The sequence below is a fragment of the Anabrus simplex genome, chromosome 2, assembly GCF_040414725.1.
Source record: "Anabrus simplex isolate iqAnaSimp1 chromosome 2, ASM4041472v1, whole genome shotgun sequence".
In the NCBI taxonomy this organism is placed as follows: Eukaryota; Metazoa; Arthropoda; class Insecta; order Orthoptera; family Tettigoniidae; genus Anabrus; species Anabrus simplex.
The window spans coordinates 824,968,881-824,984,985 of record NC_090266.1 but is presented as its reverse complement, the minus strand read 5'-3'; the positions used below and the strand labels follow the sequence as shown (position 1 = coordinate 824,984,985).

General features: G+C 38.9%; 1 protein-coding gene across 1 annotated transcript in view; it reads left to right on the top strand.

Moving 5' to 3' along the window:
* The window catches only part of LOC136864483 (telomerase-binding protein EST1A), a 616,383-nt gene that overhangs the window by 210,213 nt on the left and 390,065 nt on the right, over positions 1-16,105 (top strand). The window contains exon 12 of the mRNA XM_067141513.2: positions 2,780-2,858. Coding sequence (XP_066997614.2) covers positions 2,780-2,858 — 79 coding nt within the window. The remainder of the gene's footprint in view (positions 1-2,779; positions 2,859-16,105) is intronic.

Here is a 16,105-nt window from a genome sequence, read left to right as displayed (position 1 = left end):
CTCAAAGAACATTAAAGACACCCGGAACGAGAATTCAAGTAAAAATGGCAATGCACTGAATCAAAAGACAACTCATTGCATGAAGAATAATTTAATTCTGACTCTGAAGAACTTCGTATTCGTAAAAATCGTATCTTGGAATCCGATGATAAGATTGTTGGGACACATGTAACTGTACTGTCCAAGAATCGTAACGAAAGTATACAAACAAGGTGCAGTTGTCAGTGCTATGGATAGCATCATGAAGTGGGCGGATATCAAAGTGCAGTTGTCGGTGCTATGGATAGCACCGTGAAGTGGGCGGAATTCAAGGATGGAATATAGTATGCAGATGACAAAATATGGTGTAAAATTAGTCCAACCATACAAAGGAGAAAACTTGAAATCTATGACATTCCAGAACTCAAAAAACACAGCGAAAAGTAAATAGTTTGTAAACTATTCACTCTTTAATGATGCAGATATCTCAAGTGGTTATATCTCCGGGTTTAAAAAATATACAGTGTGTTGTATTATCATGGTTATGACAGAAATTCTCCTTTTATATTTAGCCAGAGTCTTAAGTAATGACTTAATGGGGGTACCTTTGTGACATCTGCACCAAACATCGAAATACAATGGTAAAAAGATTGTGTCACAAAGTAACCCCACCTAACAGGGTAACATTGTGACAAGTTGTTCTTGAAATATTAAGTGATTAAATGTATATACACATATAAAAATTATCTCAAAACATGAATAAAGGATGGGAGCATACGGCAATATAGAAAAACCTTAATACATAATGATATTATTCTTATCATCTTGAAGAAATCGTCAAAACTGTCATAAAGTAACCCCAGTTTACTGTATGTATGTATGTATGTATGTATGTATGTATGTTACTCTTTTTACTGCACATTTCAGGACTGTACGATCTACGATCCAGTTGTTCTTGCCTCCAATCTCTAGCATTCTTTCTCTTGTTGACCTGGTAATGTGTTTGTCCTATTAAGTGGTCCTATCTTTAATGCTGATATCTCTTTCATGCCAATTTTATTTTTTAAAAGAGAGAGAAATTGTTTCATTCTCATTTACATATTTTTTTATTTTCATGAGCTATCCCTGTGTGGTAACTGTTATATTTCATGCGAACTGTTGAGTTGTTGACAATTAATGTTTTCTCTTTACCATACTAAGATTTGTTATGCCATAGACCAGTAGTTATCAAACTGTGGTGCACCTATTTAGAGATACATGCTAGACTTTTGAAGGGTATGCGAGCAGCTTTGAGGGAAAAAGTGATAAATTGTGTATAGAAAGATAGGACCACTTAATAGGACAAACACATTAGCAGGTAAACAAGAGAAAGAATGCTAGAGATTGGAGGCAAGAACAAAGATGAAAATATAAGACACAAATTCTCCACACCCTCATCCACTTCCATCTGCATGTAGGTGCTCTCCTCAACCGTCCTCCCATCTTCTTAAAGAGGGTGGGTGTCAACATTAATTCAGAGGTACCAACTATTACAGATTTCACCTCACATTTACGGAATTACGGTCAAAGGGGAAATTATTACGGAAAAGCTGACATTGTAAGGAAAAAAAAAAATTTTCAACGACAACAAAACAAGGAAAAGGGTTCAATTCTTTCGATCCTTTCTCCTAATCATCCTTGTTTCAATGTTTGTGAGTTGGCAACGATACTTATTTGATCGTGACTTCCTTTTGCTACCCATAAGCGTTGTAAAATTCATTGTGAATGAAGGGGCTCAGGCGCTGTTTTTCTGCACTATCAATCCTTCAGTAATGTTGTATTTGCTATGTTAAGTGTACCTGACACTTGACAGAAAGATTCAGAAAGAAGTGAGGCCTATATTAAGCACATCTGCACTGGAATCGCTTATGGTTCAGAAGACGAAAATGTCATCACATTGGGAAGGATTCTTTAAGAGAAACTGCACTGATAAGCAGCTGCTGCATGAGAAACAAGCTGCAAGGAAGTTTTATCACAGAACGAACAGGTTATGTGCAAATTTATTGTGTAATAGGATATACTTTTGCCCTTCCCTCTAGCAGTCTATTCAAAAGGGATGTTATATCGAGAAGGAAGGAGCATCCTTTGAACTTGACTCGAAATTTTTCTCGGGGGCAGAGGACGATTACTGATAATCCACTTCAGAGGTTGGCACCTCTGTTAATTGAAGAACTGTCTTTTCAGATTTTCACTTTTCATGTACTGAACTTGTGTAAGTTTCTTAGTAGTGATTTATAGACTTCTTGCTTAGTGCCTTTGCCCTTCCTTACTTAAAGTGAGTGTTAAGGAAATATATTTATTTTATTGTGATGATTGTCAGTTGACCACACTCTGCGATGATGTTGGTTAGTCATCCTGTTCCCATGATAGTTAGCTTGATCCCTACTGATATGTGTAGCATTGGAGTGTGTCTTAATGCAACTATGTTTGTTCATTTCTGACACATTTAAAAAAATCTTGTGGGACAAAATTTTATCACCTTGGCATCTTCTTAAGATCCATAGCAATTAGAATATACATTTAATTAATACCATTATTATCATAATCCTTGGTTAGAGCAACTTCAAAAGGAAAGGAAGGACATTTTTACAAAATTGACAACATTCTTGTTATTTATGTGTGATCTTGTGAATACAAATTACGTTACTACAGACAGGAGCCTCCCATTGTTGGTAGATAGAGTTTTGTGCGTGTGTGTGTGTGTGTGTCATATATTTGTGTGTGGTTACTTTTATGTGGACTGTTTTTCTTCTTTTTGTAGGTGGTACCTTAAAGCTCATTTGATTGACCCACGAAATGGATTGCCGTATAATCAATTGGCGGTCATTGCAGTTCTGGCTGTAAGTAGTACTTAAATTGCACGATGGGGATGAGAGTACTGAAAATATGCAGTAATAAATTTATTTACAATTTCAGCATGATGTGTGTGAAGTGTAATGCTAGGCTTGAAGTAAGTGAGCTGATTATCTGTGCTGCCCTAGACAACTTCTTACTTTCTTTGATTTACTAATGAAATGATCGGTTGGTAACTGGTTATTAAGTTGTCCCTAATGGCATAGTTGGTTAATCATTGTCTTTCTGTTCTCCAAATAGCGGTTTGGTGCTAGTTGAGGTTGATGGCATTTGAGGTTGTTTTATTGTGATGATTACGATGATGATATCGTGTGGACTCCGGAGAGGTCTGGTGCAAGTCTTTCTAGATGACGCCTGTGGACGACCTGCGAGTCTGAGTGTGTGGTGGTGGTGGTGGTGGTAAAGAGGAAGAGGGTGGAATACAGTGCCGGCAAATGTCAAATCAAACCAACCCGTTTGCTCTCCGTGTTACGTCCCTATGTGATGCTTGAATCACCATCAACAGTGTCATGCCCTCACTCTATATAGAGAGGTTTGGAATTGAACCCAAGCTTTTGGCATCTAGTCTAGTGATAAGAAGTTGTATACTATCACCTCTCCTTCTCGGCCAGCCATCATTCTGCTGGTGAAATGTTTGTCCTCCAATGGGATTCGGACTTGACAACAAGAGTGTCGTACCATAAATACTTGATGCCTAAACGATCGTGGCCACCAGGCGGGATTTAATTGTGACAACCCTGCATCATTGGTTTACCACTTGTTAAATAACTAGATAGGGAATTGACTGCATGGTACGGGCCGCATAGCTGTAAGCTTGCATTCAATAGATAGTGGGTTTGAACCTCACCATCGGCAGTCCTGACGGTGGTTTCCATTGTTTCCTATTTTGTCACCAGGCAAATGCTGGGACTGTGCGTTAATTGTGGCTGCGGCCATGTCCTTCAAAGTACTTGCCCTTTCCTATCCTATTGTTGCTGAAAATCTTCTGAGCAAGTAAGTGCAACAATAAATCCCTTGCAAAAGAGAATTTTTTAATAAATCCTGTGGGGTAAAAAAAATCTCTTATGATTTTTGGCAGTCATAACACACATTGAGCAGATAGCATTATTGACTATTTAACTTTCTTTGTGTTTAGATTTGTTTTCATCTGTTTTTTATTGTATAATAAAGAGAAATGAGGTTGCGAATAGGTCATTAAAGGGTGATGAAAAGCTAAAAGAGGTTGTTAGTGCTTTATAATCTGCTGTACTAGGAGAAAAAAATACCCACCTCAACACGAGATTTTTGTGCCTACTGATTCCCGCTATCACAACCGATGTGTGCATATACAAATAATGGCTTATGTGGCAAATTTTCATGTCATAGTCGTAATTCTTTAAAAAAATTAATGGCAACCGATAGCAAATAAGCAGTAAGTCCACATAAGAAGCTAAAATACCATAAGTACACCAGTTGCCTTCATTTCCTGTCACAGTACAGTTGGCTGACTGCTATATTTCCAAAACGAAGCAAAAGCATGGTAACTTCAACCGACGATGAAATTCTTATTATGAACTTCCTGTAGGCTTCATTGTTGTTACTCTTGCTACTGTAACGGAGACTGATAGGTAAGGGTTATTCTGCCCGAAGGCAGGTCCGAACCTCTGCAGAGGTGTTCCTGAGCCGGAGTTTACGTGCGGTAGGGTGGTCAGTTCCTTTCTGCTCCTCCATTCCCTTACCCCCCCCACCAACAGCGCGTGGCAACCCATCCAACTCCTGACCACGCCCAGTGTTGCTTAACTTCGGAGATCTCACGGGATCCGGTATTTCAACACGGCTACGGCCGTTGGCAACGGGGACTGAAGTAGTTGTTATTTTAGTCATCAGTCCATTGACTATCCGGGAGATAGTAGGTTCGAATCCCACTATCGGCAGCCCTGAAGATGGTTTTCCTTGGTTTCCCATTTTCACACCATGCAAATGCTTGGGGCTGTACCTTAATTAAGGCCACGGCCGCTTCCTTCCAACTCCTAGGCCTTTCCTATCCCATTGTCGCCATAAGGCCTATCTGTGTCGGTGCGACGTCAAGCCCCTAGCAAAAAAAAAAAGTCCATTGACTGGTTTGATGCAACTTCCATGCCACCCTATCCTGTGCTAACCTTTTCATTTCTATATAACTGCTGCGTCCTACATCAAATTTAATCTGCTTGTCATATTCATACCTTGGTCTAGCCCTACCGTTCTTACTGCTTACACTTCCCTCAAAAACCAACAACACAAGTCCTGGGTTTCTTAAGATGTGTTCTGTCATTCTATCTCTTCTTCTCATAAAATTTAGCCAAATCGATCTTCTCTCTCTAATTCGATTCATTATCTCTTCATTCTTGACTCAGTCTATCCATCTCACCTTCAGCATTCTTTTGTAACACCACATTTCAAAAGCTTCAATTTTCTTTCTTTTGAGCTAGTTATCGCCCATGTTTCACTTCATACAATGCTACGCTCCATTTGAAAGTCTTCAAAAAAATCTTTCTAATTCTTATATCAATTTTGGAAGTGAGCAAATTTCTTTTCTTAAGAAAGGCCTTCTTTGCTTGTGCTAGTCTGCATTTTATGTTCTCCTTATTTCTGCCATTATTAGTTTTTTACTTCCCAAGTAACAATATTCATTTACTTCCTTTAAGACTTCATTTTCTAATTTAATATTTCCTGCTTCACCTGACTTTGTTTGACTGCACTCTATTTCTCTTGTCTTGGACTTATTTATTTTCGTCTTGTACTCTGTTCATATCATTCAGCAATTTCTCCAGATCTTCTTCAGTCTCAGATGAAATAACATCATCAGCAAATCTCAGGGTTTTGATTTCCTTTCCATGGATTGTGATTCCCTTTCCAAATTCCTCTTTGATTTCCTTTACTGCTTGCTCTATATAAATGTCGAAAAGTATGGGGAGGACAAACTGCAACCTTGTCTCACTCCTTCCTGGATTGCTGCTTCTTTTTCAAAGCCCTCGATTCTTATCACTGCAGACTGATGTTTATACATATTGTAGATAATTCTTTGTTCTCAGTATCTGATCCCGATCACCTTCAGAATCTCAAATGGCTTGGTCCAATCAACATTTTCAAATTTCTTTTCGAGCCAAATTGATCTTCTCCCAACTCAGTTTCAACTTTTCTTTCCATTCTTCTATAAATAATACATGTTAAAAATTTTACAGGCGTGAGATACTAAACTAATGGTGCGGTAGTTTTCACACTTGCCATCACCGGCTTTCTTGGGAATATGTATAATAACATTTTGCCAAAAATCGGATGACACTTCTCCTGTCTCATACATCTTACATACTAAATGGAATAACCTTGTTATGCTGGTTTTTCTTAAGGCAGTCAGTATTGCAGGGGGAATGTCATCAATTCTAGGTGCCTTGTTGCCATTTAGGTCTCTCAAAGCTCTATCAAATTCTGACTTCAAAATTGGATCCCCCATTTCATCAGCATTAGCAGCCTCTTCTTGTTCCAGAACCATATCATCTACATCTTTACCTTGATACAACTGTTGAATATGCTTGGACTGAAGTATCGATCTAAAAGTGTAGCAAACCAATACAAGAGAGAGTGTTAAGCTTTGCGGATGGATCCATATGTAGATTATAAGTAGAAGTAAAATAAGGCAAGATATCTTTCCTTTAATCTGTGCTATTAATCGATATTTACCTGAAGCACATTGCTTTATTAGCTGACGTATTGATCTAAAAGTGTAGCAAACCAATATAAGAGAGTGTATTAAGCTTTCCAGATGGATCCATATGTACATTTTAAGTAGAAGTAAAATGTTGCAAGATATCTCTGCTGTAATCTCTATTAATCGATATTTACCTGAAGCACATTGCTTTATTAGCTGAAAAGTACACACAATCCTTCTACAGCTTTCATTATTGATAAATAGCTGAGCACAGATTTATGATACTGGGGACCTAGACTCTACTCTGGAAGAAACTGCACTTCAGTGGAAACAGGAGTGATCACACTGTTCAGCTTTGTGAATGAAATGAAGTCAGGGATTTTCCAAGTTTATAATCAGAGCACAGAAATGAATCTTCAGAAGTTGGCCGTGCGGTTAGGGGCACCTGGCTGTGAGCTTGCATTTAGGAGATATTGGGTTCGAACCCCACTATCGGCAGCCCTGTTGATGATTTTCCGTCGTTTCTCATTTTCACACCAGGCAAATGCTGGGGCTGTACCTTAGTTAAGACCACGGCCAATTCCTTCCAACTCCTAGTCCTTTCCTATCCCATCTATGTCGGTGTTATGTAAAGCTAATTGTAATAAATGAATCTTCAGGAGCATTATATTACCCTCATCCATTAGAGGTTTCAGTCACCATGGAATATACACACTTCCTTGATATATGACTTGGAACATCCACAGACATCAGGGGATATGTGAATAGCAGAAAACATTCTGACATTACACATCAGCGAAAAGCCTGCTTCTGCCAGTGTATGGACAGATAGGTCTGACAAAATCAAGCAAACCATGGCAGTGAAAGCAATTTGACAACAGTGTTTCTGAGGTGAGTATTTGAGAAAAGCATATTTTTAAATCAACCTGTGGAACTATCTGTCGAAGAAAGTGTAGTGAGAACATTACTCACGCTCAAAAGGAAAAAAATGAAGAGTTCTGTAATCTTAGCAAAACCGAGATAGAAGCCTTCATTTTAAGGCACATTGTTCATCCAGGTGTTGAAAGGAGACAAATTGGAGAAGATTCTCACAGAAATACGTTGTTGTATTACTTTCTGAAAAATTAAGAAGGAAAGAGAGAACTTCGGTATGCAAAGTCGTTTTCTTAACCTAAGAGAGGTCGTGTTCACTCCTTAGACATGAAAGGTCATGCTGGGTGTTTTATACCATGTTGTGTCAAATACTGCATTGCTGTACAGTACTGATTCTTTTACTATTCTTTATTAATTTATTTTGTTTGTTTTGGGATTCATTTTTATTGTTATAACTTTATTTTAAATTGAAAAGTTCTGGTTTCTGCTAATTAAAAATATTCTATATCAAATTTAGATTAACCCTTCAAGGGCGACAATGTATTATGGCCGAGGATCCTAGGTAGATGTTGTCGTTAAATTTCAAATTTAACTCATTGGCAATCCTTTTTGTAGGTAGACGTATTTAACATCTACCTACAAAACTCATTGCAAAAGGGTTCGCCAGTATCAGGCATATTAGCTGAAATATACCTAGACCATCTCGAGCTTATCAATATCAGAAAAATTGATAACATCTATTACTGTACGAGGTGCGTTGATGATGTGTTCGCAATCTTAGATACACATCCCACTAGTAGCAATCTAATATTAGAGAAGCTAAATACAGTGGATCCACACATTAAGTTTACAGTATAGGGACAGAAATTAATCATTCGCTCAACTACTTGTTTAAACAGTTGCCAGAATCAGTGACCATTTGCAATACAATATTTACAGGAAACCCGCACAAACAGCAAATAGCGGTACAGTAAGACAAGACCGGGCGAGTTGGCCGTGCGCGTAGAGGCGCGCGGCTGTGAGCTTGCATCCGGGAGATAGGGGGTTCGAATCCCACTGTCGGCAGCCCTGAAGATGGTTTTCCGTGGTTTCCCATTTTAACACCAGGCAAATGCTGGGGCTGTACCTTACTTAAGGCCACGGCCGCTTCTTTCCAACTCCTAGGCCATTCCTATCCCATCGTCGCCATAAGACCTATCTGTGTCGGTGCAACGTAAAGGAACTAGCAAAAAAAAAAAAAAAGTAAGACAAGATTCTACACATCCTACATCTCAAAAGAGAGCAGCTTATTATAGCATGATTTATAGAGCATACAATATACCATTATCAAGACAATCTATGCAAAGAAATAAACACTATTAGAAATATAACAAACCAAAATGGCTTCAACAAAGACTTTGTTAAAAAGTTAATATCTGGAAAAAAAAAAAAAAAAAGTTAGTCAAGGAACCAAATAACAAAAATGTATTTTCAATTTATACCTTCAACCACAGTAATATCCACCACATAACCAATGAAGAAACATTAAGTTAAAATAGCATTTAAAACTACCAATATCATCGCCATAAGACCTGTCTGTGTCGGTGGGACGCAAAAAAAAAAAACCCCTACCAATAATAATACAGAACGTTTTCATAATTCTAATATGGTTAATCCCACTAATAAATTTCATAACCCTGGAATATACAGACAGAAATGTAGAGCTACAGTAGAAGTCTGTTATAACGAGAATTTACAGTAGCAAGAAATTTACTTGCAATAGTGGATTGTCGTTATACCCGATTTTCCCAACATTTCAGAAAAGATATGCAAAAATTCCAAATATTTCACCATGCATGTGTCATTGAAACATGTACATTTTGGCAAAATAATAATAATAATAATAATAATAATAATAATAATAATAATAATTTTTTTTGCTGTAAATTTAAGAGGGAACAGCCTTTCTGAAATTTAACCCGACGTGGTAATAAACTAACCTCTGAAATCAGTGATGCGTACTCTCGTATCTTGAGATGTATCACATTTTAATTTATTTACTGTACCTAGTACTAAAATCAACTGCCTGACTCATTGGTCAGGTGCATGGTGATATTTGATATATCATAGAGGGGGGTATACGATAAAATAGACGGATAATTGCAGGAATATTCAAGAGAAAGGAGTGGAAGCATATAACTATTTCTAGGGCCATTTGGTATCAGAGGTCGATCCGTGAATGTACAAAGGAATGAAAGAAATGTTTCAATGAGTATTAAATGTAATTAATAACAATCATGAGTGTTTTTAACATTGAACAAGAATTTTTTTAAAAAAAGCAGAAATTAAGGATTTTAAGAACAGTTGGAACCGTGATACATAAACAATAGAAAAATAACCTCACCGGGAGTATAAATTTAATGAAACGATTCGTAATAAGAAGTAATAAACAAGGCTAGCACATCAATAAAGACAATTTAAAATTTAACCCTTTCAGTCACAATTTATCATTTCTGAACATAAAATTTTGAAATTTGATACATGAACTAAACAAGATATTTGAAATTTTTTCTGATGATTAAAACTTCAATTGGATTATCCTGAACAGAGATACAGATCGTCCACTGTAGTGGACAAAGTGACTGGCAGATAAGAGATTGTCTAAAAAAAAAATAGTCAATTTATGTCTGTAATGCCCTCATAAAACATCAAGGAGATTAATTATCAAAATACTGTATTTGTAAAATATTTATAATAGGGCCAATAACAATGATCATCTCAATAATGAATACACTCAAACAATTCATAGTCAGTCTAGGCAGTTACTTTGTATGAAACTGTCGAAAGCAGTTTTTGTCTCTTGCAATGCACAGGTGCAATCTACACTAGCACACTTCATGTGCGTTTTTGCTTTGCACCCCGGGTTCTTGCACCTTGACGCTGATTGTTGTTCGTCAAAGCAAGGTAAGTGGCCGACTGAATCAAACCGCACATCCTCTACTGGTTTCAGCTCATTTCTTCTCTTGGTCGTTACAACTGATGGCACGGATTCATTTGACGGTCTGCCCCTCTTCTCTGCAATGGGTTTACCAGCCATAATCCATGCTTCTGCTACGTGCATGCGAAAGTGTATCAAATCCAATGTTTTATTTGCAGGAAGGCCAAGGACCTTTGCTTCACGCACATACTCTAACCATGAATTGGTTATGGCCATGTCCAGGGCATGTGTAAATAGGCGTTGTGTCCACTTTCTTGAACGTATGAAGGTACGGTAAATTGAAATCAGAAAGTCAAATTTATCGACACCACCCATGCAAGTGTTGTAGTGTCTCACAACTTCATGTCTCGGAACATTGACGTATTCCTTTTTTTCTTGCCCCAACGCTTGCACGTGTCCGCATTCCCAATTCCTTGGAAGTTAGATCCCATGATCATGGAATTGTTGTCGAACCACTTCGTAAGGATTACAGCACCATCATTACTGATTACCTCTTGCATGAATCCTCGAACTTAATTTTCTTTTTAACATCTGCATCAGCACGAAGAGGTGGGCTATGAAACCGGTTCACACGAACTTTGCCAGTAGAATAAATACTTTTATTCTGTAACCACTGAAATAGCCAATACATGCTAAAATAGTTGTCAAAATACAACTGAGGGAATGGCACATTTATGCACTTATGCTCAAAGCCCAAATTGTTTGTACTCTGCATTTATTGGCGTTGAAGCACCTTGAAAAAGGAGGAAGTCGTACATCATGCCCCTCTCTCCACACAAAATAAATACCTTCAAGCCCACTTTGTAGGTTTGTTCTGAACATATTGTTTGACGCTGATCTGGCCCTTGAAAGGTATCATTTGTTCATCTACGCAGAGTTTACCTTCCAGTTCTAACTCTTTACATCTATATTTTATCGCAATACACAGAGGACAGACTTTCCAAAAACGATCTGTGTTGTTGGGATCTTTGTTTCTGTTATCTACAAAGTGCACATTTTGGCGCAATTTAAAAAATCTGTTCAATGTCATGTTTTTGGATATCAGAGGCACACAAAATTTAGGTTCCCAATACAAACGAACTCGTGGATAGTTCAAGTTTCCCATAAGTAAATGAATTCCAATGAAAGTTTTTACTTCTTGTACTGTTGTAGGTGGAAAGTTAGCTGTGTTCTGCACTGCATACAAGTGCGTATTTTCAACTATTTCCTCAAGTAAATTCTGATTGCAATACTTTTCAAAGTAAGAAGTAGGACTGGGCAACTGGTATGTGTTACTCACTGGATGTTGGTAGAAACTTATGGGAGGTGAAACATAGGTCCTACCGAGCTCGATAGCTGCAGTCGCTTAAGTGCAGCCAGTATCCAGTATTCGGGGGATAGTAGGTTCGAATCCCACAGTCGGCAACCCTGAAAATGGTTTTCCGTGGTTTCACATGTTCACACCAGGCAAATGCTGGGGCTGTACCTTAATTAAGGCCACGGACGCTTCTTTCCCACTCCTAGCCCTTCCCTGTCCCATCGTCGCATAAGACCTATCTGTGTCGGTGCGACGTAAAGCAACTAGAAAAAAAAAAAAAAGATAGGTCCCAGTTCCTGATCAATAAAGTATACATACATACATACATACATACATACATACATACATACATACATACATACATACATACATACATACATACATACATTATCATTATAGACTGTTTTGCCTTTCAGCGTTCAGTCTGCAAGCCTCTGAGAATTTACTAAACATTACATGTTACAAACTTCATATTTGGTCCGTATTGAAAATGTACATCAACTAAGATTATTAAAATTTTATTACTCAACCTATTCAATACAAATGATACAAATCTGATCCTGACAGCCTCTCTGTGGTCTGAAACCACACTGGTTTTCATCCAACTTCCTCTCAACGACTGATCGCACCCTCCCTTCCAAGATGCCAGTGAATACTTTGCCTGGTATACTAATCAATGAGATACCTCGATAGTTGTTGCAATCCTTCCTGTTCCCTTGCTTATAGATAGGTGCAATTACTGCTTTTGTCCAATCTGAAGGTACCTTACCAACACTCCATGCTAATTTTACTACTTTACGAAGCCATTCATTTGTATTGAATAGATTGACTAATAAAATTTAAATAATCTTAATTAATTTACTAAACGTCGCCACAATCCTCGATTTGCAACTAGTGTTGTGGCCTCGTTTAGTTCTATACCTCTTATCATTAAATCGTTATAAACCGAGTCTAACCATCGTCGTCTTGGTCTCCCTCTACTTCTCTTACCCTCCATAACAGAATCCATTATTCTCTTAGGTAACCTATCCTCCTCCATTCGCCTCACATGACCCCACAACCGAAGCCGGTTGATGCGTACAGCTTCATCCATCAAGTTCATTCCTAAATTAGCCTTTATATCCACATTCTGAGTACCCTCCTGCCATTGTTCCCACCTGTTTGTACCAGCAATCATTCTTGCTACTTTCATGTCTGTTACTTCTAACTTATGAATAAGATATCCTGAGTCCACCCAGCTTTCGCTCCCATAAAGCAAAGTTGGTCTGAAAACAGACCGATGTAAAGATAGTTTCGTCTGGGAGCTGACTTCCTTCTTACAGAATACTGCTGATCGCAACTGCGAGCTGACTACATTAACTTTACTCCACCTTGATTCAATCTCACTTACTATATTACCATCCTGGGAGAACACACAACCTAAATACTTGAAATTATTGACCTGTTCTAGCTTTGTATCACCAATCTGACATTCAATTCTGTTGAATTTCTTACCTACTGACATCAGTTTAGTCTTCGAGAGGCTAATTTTCATACCATACTCATTGCACCTATTTTCAAGTTCCAAGATATTAGACTGCAGGTTTTCGGCACAGTCTGCCATTAAAACCAAGTCGTCAGCATAAGCCAAACTGCTTACTACATTTCCACCGAACTGAATCCCTCCCTGCCATTTTATACCTTTCAGCAGATGATCCATGTAAACTACGAACAGCAGAGGTGAAAGATTACAGCCTTGTCTAACTCCTGTAAGTACCCTGAACCAAGAACTCATTCTACCATCAATTCTTACTGAAGCCCAATTGTCAACATAAATGCCTTTGATTGATTTTAATAATCTACCTTCAATTCCATAGTCCCCCAGTATGGCGAACATCTTTTCCCTCGGTACCCTGTCATATGCTTTCTCTAGATCTACGAAACATAAACACAACTGCCTATTCCTCTCGTAGCATTTTTCATTTACCTGGCGCATACTGAAAATCTGATCCTGACAGCCTCTCTGTGGTCTGAAACCACACTGGTTTTCATCCAACTTCCTCTCAACCACTGATCGCACCCTCCCTCCCAAGATGCCAGTGAATACTTTGCCTGGTATACTAATCAATGAGATACCTCGATAGTTGTTGCAATCCTTCCTGTTCCCTTGCTTATAGATAGGTGCAATTACTTTTTTTGTCCAATCTGAAGGTACCTTACCAACACTCCACGCTAATTTTACTATTCTACGAAGCCATTTCATCCCTGCCTTCCCACTATACTTCACCATTTCAGGTCTAATTTCATCTATTCCTGCTGCCTTATGACAATGGAGTTTATTTACCATCCTTTTCACTTCCTCAAGCATAATTTCACCAACATCATTTTCCTCCCCCCCCGTGAGCTTGGCTGTTCACAACACCACCACTGAGAAGATCTTCAAAATATTCCCTCCACCTCTCCAGTGATTCCCTGGGATCTATTATGAGTTCACCTGAATTACTCAAAACACTGTTCATTTCCTTTTCCCTCCCTTCCTAAGATTCTTTATTACTGTCCAGAAAGGTTTCCCTGCTGCTTGACCTAGCCTTTCCATGTTATTACCAAAATCTTCCCATGACTTCTTTTTGGATTCAACAACTATTTGTTTCGCTCTGTTTCTTTCATCTACGTACCAATCCCTGTCAGCCTCGGCCCTTGCTTGGAGCCATTTCTGATAAGCCTTCTTTTTACGTTTACAGGCTGCTCTCACTTCATCATTCCACCAAGATGTTCACCTTTTCCCATCTTTACACACAGTTGTTCCTAGGCATTCCCTTGCTGTTTCTACTACAGCATCCCTGTATGCCACCCATTCACTTTCTATATCCTGAACCTGCTTACTGTCTACTGTTCAAAACTTCTCACTAATCATATCCATGTACTTCTGTCTAATTTCCTCGTCCTGGAGATTTTCTACCTTTATTTGTTCGCAGACAGATTTCACTTTCTCTACCCTAGGCCTAGAGATACTTAGTTCACTACAGATCAGATAGTGGTCTGTATCATCGAAAAATCCGCGAAAAACTCATACATTCCTAAAAGATTTCCTGAATTCAAAGTCTGTTAAGATATAGTCTATTATGGATCTGATACCCCTAGCCTCCCATGTGTAGCGGTGAATAGCCTTATGCTTGAAGAATGTATTCCTAACAGCTAAACCCATACTAGCACAGAAGTCCAGCAAACGCTTCCCATTCCCATTAGCTTCCATATCTTCCCCACATTTACCAATCACCCTTTCGTATCCTTTAGTTCTATTCCCAACTCTCGCATTGAAATCGCCCATTAGCACTATGCTATCCTTGCTGTTGACCCTGACCACGATGTCACTCAATGCTTCATAAAACTTGTCAACTTCATCCTCATTTGCACCTTCACATGGTGAATACACGGACACAATTCTTGTCCTAATTCCTCCCACTGACAAATCTACCCACATCATTCGCTCATTTACGTGCCTAACAGAAACTATGTTGCGTGCAATAGTATTCCTGATAAAGAGCCCTACCTCAGACTCTGCCCTTCCCTTTCTAACACCCGTCAAGTACACTTTATAATCTCCTATCTCTTCCTCATTATCTCCCCTTACCCGAATATCACTTACTCCTAGCACATTCAGATGCATCCTCTTTGCTGACTCAGACAGTTCTACCTTCTTTCTTCCATAACCCCATTAATATTGATAGCTCCCCATCGAATTCCATTTCGTTCGCCAAGTTGTTTCCAAGGAGTCCCTCGCCTGTCAAATGGGAGTGGGACTCCATTACTCCCATAGGTTCGAGGCTTGCTTAAAGTGTTCTGAGCTCGGTAAATTCATGAAGCAGGATGCTGCCCTACTTGCACATAGTCCAAGTGAGGATCTCTCCTCTAACGGGTTATGGACCACCGGTGAATTGTGTAGTCCTAGCCGCTTGAGCACAAGGAGGGCCACGACTCAGAATATGTCCGAGATGCCCACTCCCATTCCATAGCAACTGGTATCCCGACTATCAGGACCACTTACTAGGCCACTCAGCCGTTGCCCATGGTTCACGAACTAGGACGTGACTACCGTAACCCACAAACATGTATGTCTTTGATAATTCATCACCGAGCTCGATAGCTGCAGTCGCTTAAGTGCGGCCAGTATCCAGTATTCGGGAGATAGTAGGTTCGAACCCCACTGTCGGCAGCCCTGAAAATGGTTTTCCGTGGTTTCCCATTTTCACACCAGGCAAATGCTGGGGCTATACCTCAACTAAGGCCATGGCCGCTTCCTTCCCACTGCTAGCCCTTTCCTGTCCCATCGTCGCCATAAGACCTATCTGTGTCGGTGCGACGTAAAGCAAGTAGCAAAAAAAAAAAAAAAAAAAAAAAAAGATAATTCATCAATTGTCATGCATGTATGTTTCAGTAAATGTTC